General features: G+C 39.0%; 2 protein-coding genes and 2 pseudogenes across 3 annotated transcripts; 3 read left to right on the plus strand and 1 right to left on the minus strand.

Annotated features, from left to right (window-relative positions):
* The first annotated feature begins 312 nt into the window (after positions 1–312).
* Positions 313–1458, plus strand: LOC146701460 (uncharacterized). The gene has a single exon (XM_085469257.1). The coding sequence runs from the start codon at positions 328–330 to the stop codon at positions 1456–1458; it is 1131 nt and encodes a 376-aa protein (XP_085325383.1). The 5' UTR covers positions 313–327.
* A 4585-nt stretch (positions 1459–6043) lies between these two features.
* Positions 6044–9194, plus strand: LOC146701461 (myelin-associated glycoprotein-like; annotated as a pseudogene). The gene is made up of 4 exons (XR_014922408.1): positions 6044–6098; positions 6468–6539; positions 6769–7152; positions 8856–9194. The product of XR_014922408.1 is annotated as a myelin-associated glycoprotein-like (transcript).
* LOC146701462 (uncharacterized) lies at positions 9194–11852 on the plus strand (annotated as a pseudogene).
* A 699-nt stretch (positions 11853–12551) lies between these two features.
* LOC146701463 (myelin-associated glycoprotein-like) lies at positions 12552–16170 on the minus strand. Its single transcript, XM_085467803.1, has 5 exons — positions 16098–16170; positions 15557–15940; positions 13460–13765; positions 13117–13377; positions 12552–13028 (listed from the first exon to the last, which is right to left on the minus strand). The coding sequence occupies exons 1-5, from the start codon at positions 16168–16170 to the stop codon at positions 12952–12954; spliced, it is 1101 nt and encodes a 366-aa protein (XP_085323929.1). The 3' UTR covers positions 12552–12951.
* Between the last annotated feature and the right edge of the window lie 276 nt (positions 16171–16446).

Genomic DNA, 16446 nt, shown 5'->3' on the forward strand with positions numbered 1-16446 from the left:
TTACTCTGGGGCTATGTTTATACGGCCAGCTGCCCAGCCGGTAGCCAAAGCGCAGCCAGCGGCCCAGCTGGTCGCCGTACCACAGCCAATCGCCCAGCTAGTAATTCGGCCGTCACCTGCTGAATCATTCCCCGCGACATCTACCTCACCGCCTACCGTTTCATCCCGTTCACCATCTACACCACCCGCTGCTTCACCATCTGCAGCTGTAACACCGTCGTCATCTCATCTGCATGCAGTCACCCCTCAGCCATCTTCTCCACCAGCGGCAGCCTCCATTCCACTACCCACTCCAGCAGCCCTGACCTCACACGCGTCCAACGCCTGATGGACTGGGTAACTCACACCACCAACGCAAGGGCAAGAGTGGTGGGGTTAAATGCCATCGAGGCAATCCTGGAGGGAAGTCCCTACCTCGGCCAGCTTAAGGAAGTTTCCGCCTTCCTTCGCACCCTGCATGAAGCCCGGGGGGTAGTGCAAGCTCGGGAAACCCCAGACTTTGTCCAGCGGCAGCGGCTCGGCGAGCGGGAGCTCAGCATGCCCGAGCAGGAGCTCAGCGAGCGGGAGGAGCCCGCATCGCCAGCTGTGGAACTCAGCGAGCCGGAGCAGCTCAGCGAGCCGGAGGAGCTCAGCGTGCCGGAGGAGCACTGTGAGCCGGAGGTGCTCAGCGAGCTAATGCTGGAGGAGCTCAGCGAGCTAATGCCGGAGGAGCTCGGCGAGCCGGAGGGGCACTGTGAGCCGGAGGAACTCAGCGAGCTAATGCTGGAGGAGCTCAGCGAGCTATTGCCGGAGGAGCTCGGCGAGCCGGAGGAGCACTGTGAGCCGGAGGAGCTCAGCGAGCTAATGCCGGAGGAGCTCGGCGAGCCGGAGGAGCACTGTGAGCCGGAGGAGCTCAGCGGGCTAATGCTGGAGGAGCTCAGCGAGCTATTGCCGGAGGAGCTCGGCGAGCCGGAGGAGCACTGTGAGCCAGAGCAGCCCAGCGAGCCACCCACTGAGAAGCCCGCACCGCTGCTGGCGGACCTCAACGAGCCGGAGGGACCGGCGTTGCCAGCAGAGGAGCTCAGCGAGCTTGGTGAGCCCGCGCTGCCACCGGAGGAGCTCGGAGGTCCGGAGGGATCCGCTGAGCCAGAGCTGGAGGTCTGCGTGCCGGAGGGGCCGCCACGTCCTGCAGCCCGGCCGGTACATCGGGAATCGTGGGTGGTGCTGAGGCGGGAGCTGCAACCCCGCCGCCACCGGACCCGTGGCCGCCCGCCGGAGCAGCAACGCCGCCGCCACCGGACCCGTGGCCGCCCGCCGGAGCTGCAACGCCGTTGCCACCGGATCCGTGGCAGGCCGCCTGAAGCGTTCTGCTTCCATCACGGGGTTAGAGGTAGGCCACCTGAACTTTTTTGCCACCACTGCCTAACCCGCAGCGGGTCCCGCTTGTTTTGCCGTCCTGCAGATCGGCCGCCAACCTAACCCTAAATGATATGATACGACCCTGACCTCCGGCACCAGCTAAGCAGCTCCCTTGCGCCCCCCGACCTCTCCTGCTTGGCTGCTTTCCTCCAGGGAGCAGGAACGGGTGCAGGCACCTGCTGAGCACCAGTCGCTCCCACCTGCAAGGTGGGTACTGGTGCAGAGGTAGACTTTTCCCTGGCTGGCCTCACACACTGGACCGGCACAGGTGCGGATCTAGAGAGCTGGCATGGTGAAATGATCTCTTGCCACTCCTAGTGCCACTCTAGTTTTGCATTTGAAAGTGTTGTTTATTAAGATAAGATAGCATTAACACTTTGAAAGCGGAATGAAGGTGAGTGTTATTAACACTCTGTGTGCCGCGTCTCCAAATCACATGACCGACATGCAATTAAGCTGACGTAGCAACAAGCTGCAACCACGCTGAGTCTCTATTTCAGCTTGTGTTGAAAGTTCAGACTTCAAAGTAAACTACAGTTAATAATAAGATTAACAGTTCATCTTCATATTTTAATGTAACATCTGTAGCTTTACTGCAGAGTTTTCAGTTTGAAGAGCTCTGGATGGAGCAGCTACAAAGTTTGCTTTTCTTCACATTTGTTGATCAAATGGTTTGATGAAGGACTCTCGCTAGCTTTGTCCAAGTAAAAGGTTTAACAGTACTTTCATAAACAGCGCTGTGTTTTCTTTCGTACACTTAAAAAATGTTTTCTTTCAATTAACACGAGCTCGCTGTGTTGGCCGACAGACTTCAGGTCCACATTAAATGATTACAACATCATCACTGCTGCTGTTTTGTTATCAGTCCTTTTGTTTAAAAAGTGGGGTCTGCATGAGCTTAATATTGCCATACTTTTAATTGACACGTGTGCTTCTTGAAACGTTTCTGTTGCAGGTCTGTGCCAGTGAAACTTTACATTTACTTGGTGACAACTGAGCTACAGAGCTACAGATTAAACAGGCCAGGCAACAGTAACCTGACTTCCATTACGTATCGGGAAGAATTCCGTGGACTCATTGTCAGACTCTACACTGGTGCAGCGGGTCATCGGTTTCTCCTGGTGCACGAGAATGCCATGTGGCAAAGATATGTAGGCAATTACTTGCCCCCACGCTCACCTGATCTAAATCCAAGGGAAGACCTCTGCAACATTATGTATCAGTCCATCTGACATAACCAGACTATGTAGGAGCTCAGTAATGACCTGGTCCAGATCTGGGATCCAGGACACCATCCACTGTCTCATTAAGACCACACCCCAAATTGCCAGGCATGAGAACAAGCATACGGATGATATACAAACTACTGAGTACCATTTTGAGTGGCTGCAATGAAGTTTGAGCAAAAATATCCTGCTGCATCATTTTTTCTATTTTGATTTGTGGGGCTTCTTTGAATTAATCCCTGTGTAGGCTGGAAATGTTAACTTCCATCAAACAATGTGGCTTCCTTTGTCTCTAACACAGTACTTGCCCGATATTAGAGGTGAGTGGATCGATCCAAATATCAATATTATCGATACCAACACTAGTATTGGTATTGGATTGATACTAGCACCACTGGATCGATACTTTGCTTCTATCCTTCAAGGTCAGTATGTAGCCTGCTGAACTGTGTTAATTATTTCTTTGCAAAAAATAAACCTCAAGCATGCACTATGAAAAATGCGGAACCTTTTTGTGTGCTATAGAGACAGAAAAAAACCCAGTTTCAAAACACATTAAAACCTGAAAGGTGTGTTTTGTTGTGTTAGCTAATTATTGTAGAAAATAACAATTGTGATATAGTGGTGATTAAACTGTGTTCAGAATTTGCAAATTGAGAATTCATCTCCTAAGCAATGGCACACTACTCTCCCTCAATTAGCTGCCTAAATACTGGCCCTGTATTTACTTGGTATTGGATCAAAATTTACCAAAATTTGGAGTGTGGCACAGAACTGCTGTGAATGAGGGAAAGTGTGAATGTTGATTTTTTTTTAAATGTCCAGGCAAGTATATACATTTTAAATAACAAGATATAATGATACCAATTAACAGAAAGCTTCAGGTTCTTTATATCTATATTATAATTCTTCATAATTAAACAATAAGAACAAGTAGTCTGATGTCCTCTAATAATTATGGAGCTATAATTTAAAATACAGTAATAACACATTAAATGTATGTACAAAATATCAGAATCAGATCACTATCGTTGATACCACCTTGAATTTTGCTTTGTATTGCACATAACTAACCCATATCAGTTTGATATTTCCCCCCATTAACCTCTGATATGTTTTCAATCTTCCTTTAATGTTTTTGAGCGGTGTATAAAACGCTGTGAAAAAGTGTTTCCCTCCTTCCTCATATCCAATTTTTTGTATGTTTGTCGCACTTAAATGTTTCAGATCACTAAACAAATGTAAATATTAGACAGAGATAACACAAGTAAACACAAAATGCAGTTTCTAAATGAAGGTTTTTATTATTAAGGGGAAAAAAGAATTTCAAACCTGTGTGAAAATCTTCCTAAATATATTAGCTGGTTGGGCCACCCTTAGCAGCGACAACTGCAATCAAGCATTTGTGCTAACTAGCAATGTCTTTTTAGCAGTTGTCTTTTATGAAGCTTTGGAGGAATTTTGGCCCACTCATCTTTGCAGAATTGTTCCAATTCAGTCACATTGGAGGGTTTTTGAGCATGAACTGTCTGTTTAAGGTCATGCCACACCATCTCAGCGTCATTGAGTTTAGTCTTAGACAAGGCCTTAAAAAGCTCTTTATTTCGTTTCTTTTAAGACATTCAGAGGCAGACTTGATGGTTTATTTTTGATAATTGCCCTGCTGCAAAACCTGTGTGCTTCAGCTTGAGGTCATGAACAGATGACCAGACTTTGTACTACAGAAGAGCAGAGATGGAGCTGTGAATCTGAAGTATCTGAAGATTTAACAGGGGTCTAACCCTATATAGGAAATTGTGAGAGAAACTTTTTCCTGCACTTCTGTAATTTTTAGGTTTTTAGTTTTATTTATGAAGTAAATGTCTTTATTAATACAAAGCATCACACACCCCTGGCATTTTATATTGCCTCCACATATTTCCAGTTGTCTCTATTTGGGAGTGATCCTTTCTCTAAAGAAAACAAACCCTGCTCCTGCTGCAGGTATTACTATGTTAATGTTAGTTAGAAAAACTGCTTTAAACCCTGTTTGGACATTAGACTTTAATGTTGTTTAGACTTTAATAAAGATGTAACTGGTTAGTATATGATGTATCTGATGACTGATATGGTATGAAATTTACACTTCAGTGGTTTTCTTCTCGTCAGAGAGCTCTGAGTTTGATTCGTGTGTTCATATATGGGCATAAAAGGCTGACTAAATCACTAGAGATCATATTTAGATGACATCATGTGTGGAAGAAAGGAAATTGCAAAGGTTTGTCACAGAAATTTGTGTGCCTGTACTCACACAGGTGGCAGAAACTTTGACTGATAACAAACTTCCCCAATGTGTTTAAATGTTTCTGCTTTTATTTAATCAGTCATTTATTGGTTGATAAATAGATTTACATGTCAGCCAAAAGCTGCCATATAAATGGGTTTCTCCATTAATCTGGAGTGGTTTTTTCTATGACCCAAGAGGAGAGAAGGATATGTAAACACGAGTGAAGGCTACGAAGAACTCTACACTGAGGTGAAGAAAATACGAGAACTGTAGTGAAGTAGCATAACATTAACAAGAAATATGAAACCTATAAATGTGTCTCTTTTACAGTTTAGTGAAATTACACAAACAACATCCTGCCACTTTTTAAGTTCAGTTTTTGTCTTAACTTCACCTGTAATAACTGTTTTCAGGTGATTTCTTGTGGTTATAACAAGAAGCAGAAGTTGAAGGAGGAACTCTTTTTTTTCACAAAAACAGAAATAGTTCTGCAAAATGTACTCTCCACATACTTCAGCTTTTTAAATTTGAGTCTTTATGTTCCTGCCAACATGTTTTGTATCTTCTTATGGGATTTGTTATTCATATGGGAGCTTGAAATCTTGAAATAAATGTCCAGCTACCATTGGGTGAAACTCTGTAGGCTATGGATGTATACAAAATGTGTGACATGTTGTTAAAAGTGATCAGAATGTTCAGTAAGACAAGAAAAGCACTGTGTAAATCCAGCCAGCAAACTGAGAAGAAACATATCAAAAAGGGGGTTTGGGGGCTCAAATGATTAAATTGGAACCTGAGCTATTATTTCAATGAGTGTTGGAAACACACATGAAAAATTTCCCACCACTGCTTTGAATGTGCAGACTATAGTAGTTTGAAATAAGCAGTGCTTGTCTGGGGTAACACAGGCCGTGATACTGTGTGATAACACGTTTGGCTCCAAAAACAATTATTATAAAAATAAATTTATGTTACAGAATGATTGTGAGCCAACAGCATGTCTCAGGAGTGAGATATAATATTTTAAAAGTCTTTATTTAAGGGAAAAATGCAAGGTCAAAAAGTCAAAGCAGCCAATAGTCACAAATAATGAAGATCAGATTGTAGGACAGAAAAAAGTGATCGGATAAAACAAAGTAAGAAGACAACTGAAATGAGCGACTCTGAGTACAAGGGACATAATGAAGGAATGAGGAACAGGTTAGTGTGTGAGTGAAGGGTCAGCACAGGTGAATGTGGAGGCAGGCAGGTGGGAGTGGCAGTGTCTGAAGTGTCAGCAGAGTGCATGATGGGAACATAAAAAGCAGATTGACTGAATAAAGAAAAACAGAAAACTAACAGTTTGCTTTGACATTACAACATCTAAACAGAGAAGTGTTTCACTCGCTCTGTTTCTGCTGAAATGACACATTGACTTTTACTTTGTCGTCTCTCGTCTGTAGCAGTCTGATCATTAGGTAAGACATTTGTTTTAAAATTTGAGCAATTGTGCATGTTACAAAAAACCCAAACACCTTATGAAAGATAATTTCTAGTTTGATATTTTATTTGTGTAATTATGTATTTTCTTTATACAGGTGATTTGTTTTGTGTCCAGTCTGTGAACATCATGACAGGCATCATGTTACTGAGTCTCCTCTTTATTCCAAGTGAGCCGTCTCATTACAGTCATTTACAGTCTGACAGATCAGTGCAGATAGAGAAACTTTACAAAGTCACCCACTTTATATTTGTAAGTTAAGTGAAACATTTTGTACCGAAGGTGTGGACAGAACAGGAGAAAAAAGCAAACCCACGACACTTAAAGTCAGTTTTGTAAATATGAATTTTCTCTTCATTTAGATTTGCACATTTTAATTTTGCTCTCTGGATTCCCAGACTCTTTGGCTGCTTGTCCTGATTCTACAAACCTGTTCATCACTGCACCAACAGAGATGGAAGCTCTGAGTGGATCTTGTTTACAAATCCCATGTAACTTTAGTGATGCTGGACCAGTAAAGTTTGACAGCACAAGACCTGTGTTTGGAGTGTGGATTAAAAATAATTCTGATATTTTTGCACATCCAGAAAATGTGATTTTCAACAACAGTGGGACAGTTAACATCTATCCAATGAATATTACAGGAAACCTGAAGGAGAAAAGCTGCACCACTCTGTTTTCCAATTTAACCACAAATTATACAAACACATACTACTTCAGAATTATGAACTGGCCGTTCCGAGCAACAGCTTCTTGTGATCCTCTTAAAATAACAATTAAAGGTAAGAGAGTTTCATTTCATTCTTATTAAGAATATAAAGTCCAATCATTAGCAGTTTAAACATCAAAAAGCATTATGGTCAAATAAAGAGGCTGATACCACTCTGTTTATTTGCCCACAACTGTAAAGTGAACTGGAATGCAGAATATTATAATAATATTATAATAATATTATATTTTGTATTCTTTATTGTGAACAGTAAAATTAGGATTCATTCAAAAATACCTTTAAAAAGTATTTAACAGTGCTCTGCAGTAAATATAGGTTTTAAAAATCTGTACTGCACACTGTCAACAGATATATTTACCACATATTACTCAAACCTCCTTGAGGTCAATACCAGTTGTTCAGAAGACCTTAATCAGCTTGTGCAAAGCCCTTAAAAATGAACACAACTTCAGCAAAACTGCAAGAAAACTGAAAATTAAAAATCAAAGAGAAGAAATCATTCAAATGAATAAGTAGTGACTCCTTCACAAGCTACTGCTGCATCAACACAAACTAACTTCCTGACACAAATCTATCTTTACATCTCTTTCCCAACATTCCCTGCACTTAGAGGGGACGCAAAAGGAGAAATCCTTTCTGTTAGTGATTAAAAACTTAAACAGTTTTTGCATATTTGTCACTTCTGCATGTTTGAAATGAAATAAAGTTCACGATTAAACAAATATAACCTAAGTAAATTTAAACATTCACTTTTTAATGGTCATTTTATGTATTTGGGGACATCCAGGGTTTAGGCAGACCTATCTGACCCTGTATGAAAAATGGCACTTTCTTTAAAAACACATCACAACCACATTTTCCAAAATTTTCCAAGCAAGACCAAAGCATTACATTTTTAGGGGGATGTAAGCCTGAGTTTGTTTGTTCTTTTTTTTTTTCTTGCTGGTGCGTTTTGGACCTTTGTCCTGCTGCATAACCCAAGTGAGCTTCAGGGCACAAACAATTGGCTGGAGATTTTTCTTCAGAATTTTCTGGTAGAGATCAGAGTTCATGGTTCCATCAATTAAGGAAAATCATCCTGAAGCAGCCTCAGACTGTCACACAACCACCACAATGTTTGATTGTTGGTATAATGTTCTCTTGATGAAATGCTTTGTTAGTTTTATGCCCGTTGTAACAGGAAATTTCAAGTTTCATCTTGTTACTCGAAAGAGTATTTTTGGCAGATGTAAGTTGTGCCTTTGTGTTCTGTTAGCTCTATTTATTTTCTCCTTAAACTTTCCCATGGAGACCATTTATTGCCCAGTTGCGTATTCTTATTTTTGAATCATGAACTCTGACCCTAACTGAGAAAAGGGAGGCCTGCAGTTCTTTGGATGATGTTCTGGGGTCTTTTGTGAACTCCTGGATGAATCATAAATACACTCTTGAGTAATTTTGGAAGGTTGGCAAGAAACTTCACCACTGTTCCAGATTTTCTCCATTTTGTGGATAATGGTTCTCACTGTGGTTCATGCGGCATCACAAAGCCTTAGAAATGCTTTTGTAATCCTTACAGCCTATAACATGTCAATGACTTTGTTTCTCAGCTGGGTCTTTAAATCATGGAATAATGTGCTGCTGTTTGAGGAGTAGTCTGGGAGTAGTCAGTAATTGTCACATCTTGTATTGTTTTTATTCAATGTTGTCACGTTTTTCTATCCTTTTCTTGACTGTATTATCAGTGTACAAACTGTGTTTAATGTGAAACCACAGATTCTCCTTGGAGGCCCAATATTACAATCCCAGGTGATCTGAAGGAGAAGGAGTCTGTCACTATAACCTGCTCAGCTCTCACTCCCTGTCCACACTCCCCTCCTCAACTCACCTGGAATCTCCAACAAGACTCTCCTAACGAAATAGAGGAAAACACAGATGGAAGCTTTACAACTAAAATCCAGCAGAACATCACTCTGTCAGACACATATGATGGAAAGAAGATCAGCTGCTCTGCCAGATATCCTGTGAACCAAGGAAACGACACCAAGACAGCAAAGACAGAAGAGACTCTCAGTGTTTCATGTAAGACAATCAGAGTTTGTTGTTGAACTGAATCCCATCGGACAACATGATTTATGTTTTTCTCTCCAGATGCTCCTAAAGACACCTCAGCATCCATCAGTCCATCAGGTTTGGTGTCAGCAGGCAGCTGGGTGAACCTGACCTGCTCCAGCAGAGCCAAACCTCCAGTCAGCAACTTCACCTGGTTCAAGAAGAGCAGAGATGGAGCTGTGAAAGTATCTGAAGGAGAGATTTACAGCTTCAATGTAACAGATGGAGGAGTTTATTACTGTGTGGCAACTAATGATCTGGGTAATCAGACATCAGCAGAGATTCATGTGACTGTTGGAGGTAAAGGCTAAAGTCATAAATGTGTTAGATATTCTCCAAAATGTTCCTTTTTTTCTTTTTCTTTCATCTAACTTCAGGTTGTGAACAAGAACAGCCTCGATCAATGAGTCAACATTAAATCATGCTTTATTTGTTTTTTACTTGCTGTTTTCTGTAGGTCATGTTTCATCCCAGTGTCCACGTATAGGAGGAATCATTGGAATCATTGTACTCTTAATCTTACTCTGTTTGATTGTCTTTGTTTGGTAAGTATCGTCTATCTAAGCAAAACACATGAGTCAGTTAGTTAATTTTATTTTTACCTTATAATAAAGACTGTTTTTTCCATCACACTTGACTTTGCTCAAACATATATTTAAACTAAAACAGAATATAGTTAATACAACTGTCTCTGACGTCTTCCAGGTGGTTGAAGTCAAAGCATCAAACTCAACAACAGACTCAGGTAAGAAAACTGAAATACAACACTACCTGTAGTGTTACCTGACTCTTCAGAAAAGTATTTATTGTAATACTTCTATCAGAGCAGTCTAACTATTTAACACTTTTGTTGTCTTCACATTCTATACATAGCTGTTGCTCTCAGGGTCAGAATTGTCCCATTATCACCAAAGATCTAAAATAAAGCCATTTAATTTTAAATGCCAACACCATTTTGCATGGAAAAAACCTGTATGTGAATACCAGAGTTTTCCTTTTTCACAGTGCAGAATGACTGCATTCATCCAGTTGCAACCACTCATTATTATCTTAAGAAAGCTGCCACATTATGTGTTTCTCTACAGCAACACATAACAAACATTTATGTCTGAATGGAACCAGCTGCCTGTTGGGTGTTACTTCAGTGCTAGGGTTGTAGAGTTATGGCAGCCACTTCACTCAGTTGTCCCAGACCTCGCTTACGGCGGGGCATTAGTATATCTGGAATGTGTTTACAATGCTTCACTTGTCACACGCCTTATTCCTAAATGGACTGATCCATATCTGCCATCTCCAGAATGGCATGTTGTTTTCTGATAGCTAGTGAGATTACCAGATGAAATGTTTGGACAATTTACTCAAAGGGGAAACTGCATATATTTTGGGTCGTAGAGTCATCTCTGTGACATTTAGTGGTGCCATGCTCCCCTAGTTGTCATATGATGGTGTGGATTATGTTATCTTGCCATTTTTTGTTATACCCTTTGAATTTGAAAAACCAACATCTAAGGGGTTTTCTGTTGTTAAACACATTTTAATGCCGTTTTTGAAACAAGGAAAAAAGGAAGGTTAATGTAAAATGTCTAAAAACATGAATAAGAATAGACCCAACTCACAGAATCATAGAACCTTCTGTTGTTTTATTTCAACAGATTCAAATAACTGAACGTCAGGTTGATGAAGAGCCAGCAAGTAAAACAGAAGGAGAGGAAGAAAACATCCATTATGGAGAGATCAATTTCTCTACGCTGGGATACGAAGTGCCCTCTGACTCAGTGCGGGACAGAGGTGAGCAGCAGGATACGGTGTACGCACAGGTCAACAAGCCAGAAAACAGCTCAACACAGAGTGCTCATGGCCAAGAGGAACTTTTTCCTGAAGAAAAATTGAGAACTATAGTGGAATAACAAGAAGAAACTCGTCCAAATGACTGCAAGGAAACTCTGTTACTCTGATTTCTGGGTAACATCCATCCCTACTTTACCTTCCACCATTTAATCCTCCCCTCCACCTTCCATCTTCTTGAGTTCCAAAGTCCTCCTACAGACTACCCAATGATGCTGCCTACCTACATTCTCCTCCGACACCACCTCACTGTCTCCTGTCTCTTTTCAGATTGCAACTTCTGTCCACATGTGTACAACTTCCTCCACTTTTATTCATCATCTTATATTCCTCCTCCTTCCTGAAGTAGATGTCAACCACAGCTATTTCAGTCCTGTTCATAAAATCCACTATTTGTCCTTCTCTTCTTAAGACCATACTTACCCTAAATCTCTTCATAGCCCTTTTTAACTTCACCTAATAGGTCATGGGAATTTCTTTTTCTACTGACATCCAACCTGTGGGGAATACACACTGACAACAGCAAGACATCACAATTACCATGAATTCCAGGATTAAATGATTCTAATCCCTTTTCTTCAGCATTTTAAAAAAGTCAGCATGCTGCATTAATAAAATAAATACTGCAGATTCACACCACCAGGTGGTGATGACCTGACATCTCTGCTACACTTTTTATCCAAGTGTTTGGATAAAACACATTTGCAGTTTTTTGATACTTTTCCTTAATCCTTCGATGTTAAATGCATCTCACTGTGTTGAATGAGTGTTTAGGATAATTATTTTGTATGTCTTGCTTTGTGGTACATAAGAATGAATGAGATTTGAAAAATAAAATGTAATATTGTTACACCTTGTGAGTCCATATGTGTCTTACTTTAATATGGAAAAATGCCTACCATTTATAATCTGGAACAAAATAAATAAATAAAATAACCCCAAACCAACTGCAGAATCATTGGTCGCTGTTTTATTTTGTATTCTGACTGAAAGACCCTGATGATATGTGGAATTACTGGAATTCTTTGTATTTCTAGGACAGCTTGACTCTGAGGAAGTTCTTTCACAGAGTTTATTCACAGAGTGTAAAAAAGTTCAGTGAAGAAGATGTTGATGAATGTCAGACTTTGCAGTTAAACACTTATAAATTTAACACGTGTGTCTTAGGCATTTTTTAGTCAGCAAAGCTTTCCACAACATCAAGCAAATAAAATCCAAGAATTTGAATAAAAGATTTAATAATTACATTAATTCCAGTTGTTGTAATGTATTGCCACTTCACATTTGCAAATGTAAAGAACACAAAATACAACTTATTAACTGCTTAATTTCATAATTGTATTGTACATATACAATTAAAATAAAGGGTTATTCTATTCTATTTGATAAGGCAGAGTTCTTAATTTAATATTTTTAATAAAACATGCTTTAATGGCAACCCCTTAATTTTCACTAACATTTTGGCAAAATCCCACTTTGTCAAAAATTGTACTTAGTTTATTATTGTGTGATGAATCAGAAGTATCACAGTATTGCATTTGATCTTTACAGAATTGCTTTCAGGATGGTTTTGTTGCATTTGGACATCATTTGAACAACATTTTTGTTAACTCTGATACATTTATACCAAGATATCTAACATACAAATAAATCACAGGAGAGCACACACAGCATCTGAGCATGGAAAAACTGTATAAACATGATCATAAACAAAGGAGCTATATTTAATCACCAGGAAGAAATAAACAGCAGTTAAATTGAGTACAGTATTTAATTTAGATTTGAGAAAAATTAAATGTGATTTGAAACAAATATTTTTAATGTGCAGGTAACATATTTGTGTCAGCAACTTTTTTTCTGTTTTCTGCTTTGAAGTGTGATACTTACCAAACAAAAACCATTAAGCAGAATAACATTACAGAAGTAAGAGGTCAACAATCCAAATGATTCCACCAATAAGTGGCCACAGTGTGACTCCAGATGAAATGAGACCTAAAGAAAAGATCAAGTAACAACAATTAATTTTGCATGGACACAAAGAAAAACTCATTTGAGAACAGATCTTGGCTACAGCTGTTACCTGCAACAGTCACACGAATCACTGCTGATGTCTGATTACCCAGATCATTAGTGGCCACACAGTAATAAACTCCTCCATCTGTTACATTGAAGCTGTAAATCTCTCCTTCAGATGCTTTCACAGCTCCATCTCTGCTCTTCTTGAACCAGGTGAAGTTGCTGACTGGAGGTTTGGCTCTGCTGAAGCAGGTCAGGTTCACCCAGCTGCCTGCTGACACCAAACCTGATGGACTGATGGATGCTGAGGTGTCTTTAGGAGCATCTGGAGAAAAAAAAATGAAGTCCTTTAAACATTTTTTTAATGACAGGATAAAAAAAAAACAACCAAACAACGAGTGTCTTACATGAAACACTGAGAGTCTCTTCTGTCTCTGCTGTCTTGGTGTCGTTTCCTTGGTTCACAGGGTATCTGGCAGAGCAGCTGATCTTCTTTCCATCATGTGTGTCTGACAGAGTGATGTTCTGCTGGATTTTAGTTGTAAAGCTTCCATCTGTGTTTTTCTCTATTTTGTTGTGAGAGTCTTGTTGGAGATTCCAGGTGAGTTGAGGAGGGGAGTGTGGACAGGGAGTGAGAGCTGAGCAGGTTATAGTGACAGACTCCTTCTCCTTCAGATCACCTTGGATTGTAATATTGGGCCTCCAAGGAGAATCTGTGGTTTCACATGAAACATTTCGTTACACCAATAACGCAGGAAATAGAGTCAAGAAAAAGATGCAGATCAGTGATACCACTGGATAATAAAAAATATACACCGTATGTAGTGGACAAAAAGTATTTGCATACATTTTTAACATGTTTTTAATTTTTCGTGGTTCTCTAAATATGTTTGAAGAACTAAAAAAATGTGTGTAAAAAAGTAAATAAGATATTGTACAAAATACCATTGCAAACTATGTTATGATTTTCAATCGCTGTCAGAGAACAATGCTCTTTTTGTATCTCATTGTAAGCACAGGCAATAGTGGAGAACAGAGAGAATCGCAGTAGGATTCTAGTTTGTGATGACCATTAGTTATTTTCCTTTGAAATCAACTTGTTATACAAACATGAATATGCATTCACATTGTGTATTTTGCATTATTGCATTCATGCTTTAACTGATATTTTAATTTGTTGCTTTGAGTTTTACTAGAAGGAGCCACTAAGAGTTTTTTCTTCATTTGCATGATTTTTTTCGATTTTTAATTTTCTGTTTTCTTGCAGTTTTGCTGAAGGCTTGTTCATTTTTAAGGGCTTTGCACAAGTAGCTTAAGGTCTTCTGAACAAGATGGTTATTGAACTCTGTGAGGTTTGGATAATATGTGGTAAATATATCTGTTTGTTAACAGTGTGAAATATAGTTCGTATTTTAGGTTTTAAAAACTGTGTTTACTATACACTGTAAAATAAATTGTAATATAAAAGTATTTTACTGTGTATTTTACAGTTTTGCACTGTTCTTCTAGAACATCATTAAATTTACATCAATAGACTGTGATTTTACATTTCAAATGTAAATTAACGTAAAATCACTGTAAATCTAATAAAACATAATTTTCTTGTTTTTTAAATGCATGTCTGTACATATGCATACTTAGATTGTTAAAATACATTCACAAATGTATCATCATTTCACCAATATTTGTCCGTTATTTGAAAGATTGAACTGTTAAATTCAAATGTAATGCTATGGAAAAATATATAAAATGATTCTTATAAACTTTTTTTACATCAAATAATAATTATTATTATTGTTACTTAGGGCGATCGTGGCTCAAGAGTTGGCAGTTCGCCTTGTAATCAGAAGGTTGCCAGTTCGAGCCCCAGCTCAGAGACTCTCGGTCGTTGTGTGCTCGGGCAAGACGCTTCACCTACCACCTACTGGTGATGGCCAGAGGGGAATTATAAAGTGGAATTGTAAAGCACTATATGAATGCAATCAATTATTATTTAAACCAACTGTTAACTGTATATTTTTGTACATTTCAGTATTATTATTCATATTGCCGCATTCATTGACCTTGTTTATAGGTAATTTCATTGTTTAATCACGTTAAAATGTTCTTAATTTAATGTTTAAAAGCATTTGAAAAAGGCAAAATCCCATGTAAAATTAGGCAACAAACTGTATTGTCATTACTGAAAATAACCGTATTTTTATGAGAAAGTTATTTTCTGTTATTTTCTGGTATTATTTTGGCTCCCCAGCTGCCGGAATATTACTTTTTTTTAGGATTTTTTTTTTTTTACGGTGTAGAGCACTTTTGAACACATTATGAATTGTTTTTTTTTTCATCCCCCATGTCTTTGTTTCTCATGAAATGAAGTTACAATTTTCCATTACAAATCAATTAAACAGGTTGATTTGCACATTTGACCACAACTGCTTTGTGTTGTTTACACAAAAGTTGTAGCTGTTTAGGATTTATGTTCTTAATAAATTGAAAGAAAACTTTCTCACCTTTAATTGTTATTTTAAGAGGATCACAAACAGCTGTTGCTCTGTAGGGCCAGTTCATAATTCTGAAGTAGTATGTGTTTGTATAATTTGTGGTTAAATTGGAAAACAGAGTGGTGCAGTGTTTCTCCTTCAGGTTTCCTGTAATGTTCATTGGATAGATGTTAACTGTCCCACTGCTGTTGAAGATCTCATTGTTTGGATGTGCAAAAATATCAGAATGATTTTTAATCCACACTCCAAACACAGGTCTTGTGCTGTCAACCTTTTCTGTTCCAATTTCACTAAAGTTACATGGGATTTGTAAACAAGATCCACTCAGAGCTTCCATCTCTGTTGGTGCAGTGATGAACAGGTGTGAATCTTGAGGACAAGCAGCCAAAGTGCCTGGAAAAGGTAAGAGCTAAATTAAAAGGTGCAAATCTGAATGAAGATAAAAATTATAATGACAAAATCAACTCCAAGAGCCATGGATTTACTTCGTAAAGTATATCTATCTTCACTGATCTTTCAGACTATAAATGACTGTAATGAGACGGCTCACTTGGAATAAGAAGGAGACTCAGTAACATGATGTCTGTCATGATGTTCACAGACTGGACTGTCACAAAACTCATCACCTGGAAAAAAAATATAAAAAGACATAATTAGACAAACAAAAGATTAAAACAGAAAATCATGTCACAAATTTCTAAACCTAAGGAGTAAATTAAGGCAGTTACTTTTTAGAGTATTATACAATTTTATATAATTACTATATGTAAAAAAAAATTAAGTCTTACCAAATGATCAGGCTGCTACAGAGGAGAGACGACAACGTAAAAGTCAATGTGTGATTTTAGCAGAAACAGAGTGAGTGAAACACTTCTCAGTTTAGATGTTGTAATGTCAAA

Source organism: Copadichromis virginalis, linkage group LG9 (assembly GCF_057382275.1).
Source record: "Copadichromis virginalis isolate Kocher_CV1m ecotype Utaka linkage group LG9, C_Virginalis_male_GT1.1, whole genome shotgun sequence".
Taxonomy (NCBI): Eukaryota; Metazoa; Chordata; class Actinopteri; order Cichliformes; family Cichlidae; genus Copadichromis; species Copadichromis virginalis.

Excerpts from the sequence above, each read along its gene's own strand:
- LOC146701463 (XM_085467803.1), bottom strand. The coding sequence starts at position 16,170 with ATGAGTTTTGTGACAGTCCAGTCTGTGAACATCATGACAGACATCATG. Across the intron at positions 15,941-16,097 it reads GAGTCTCCTTCTTATTCCAA|GCACTTTGGCTGCTTGTCCT; the intron begins GTGAGCCGTCTC and ends TACCTTTTCCAG. Across the intron at positions 13,378-13,459 it reads AGAGACTCTCAGTGTTTCAT|ATGCTCCTAAAGACACCTCA; the intron begins GTAAGACACTCG and ends TTTTTTCTCCAG.
- LOC146701460 (XM_085469257.1), top strand. The coding sequence starts at position 328 with ATGGACTGGGTAACTCACACCACCAACGCAAGGGCAAGAGTGGTGGGG.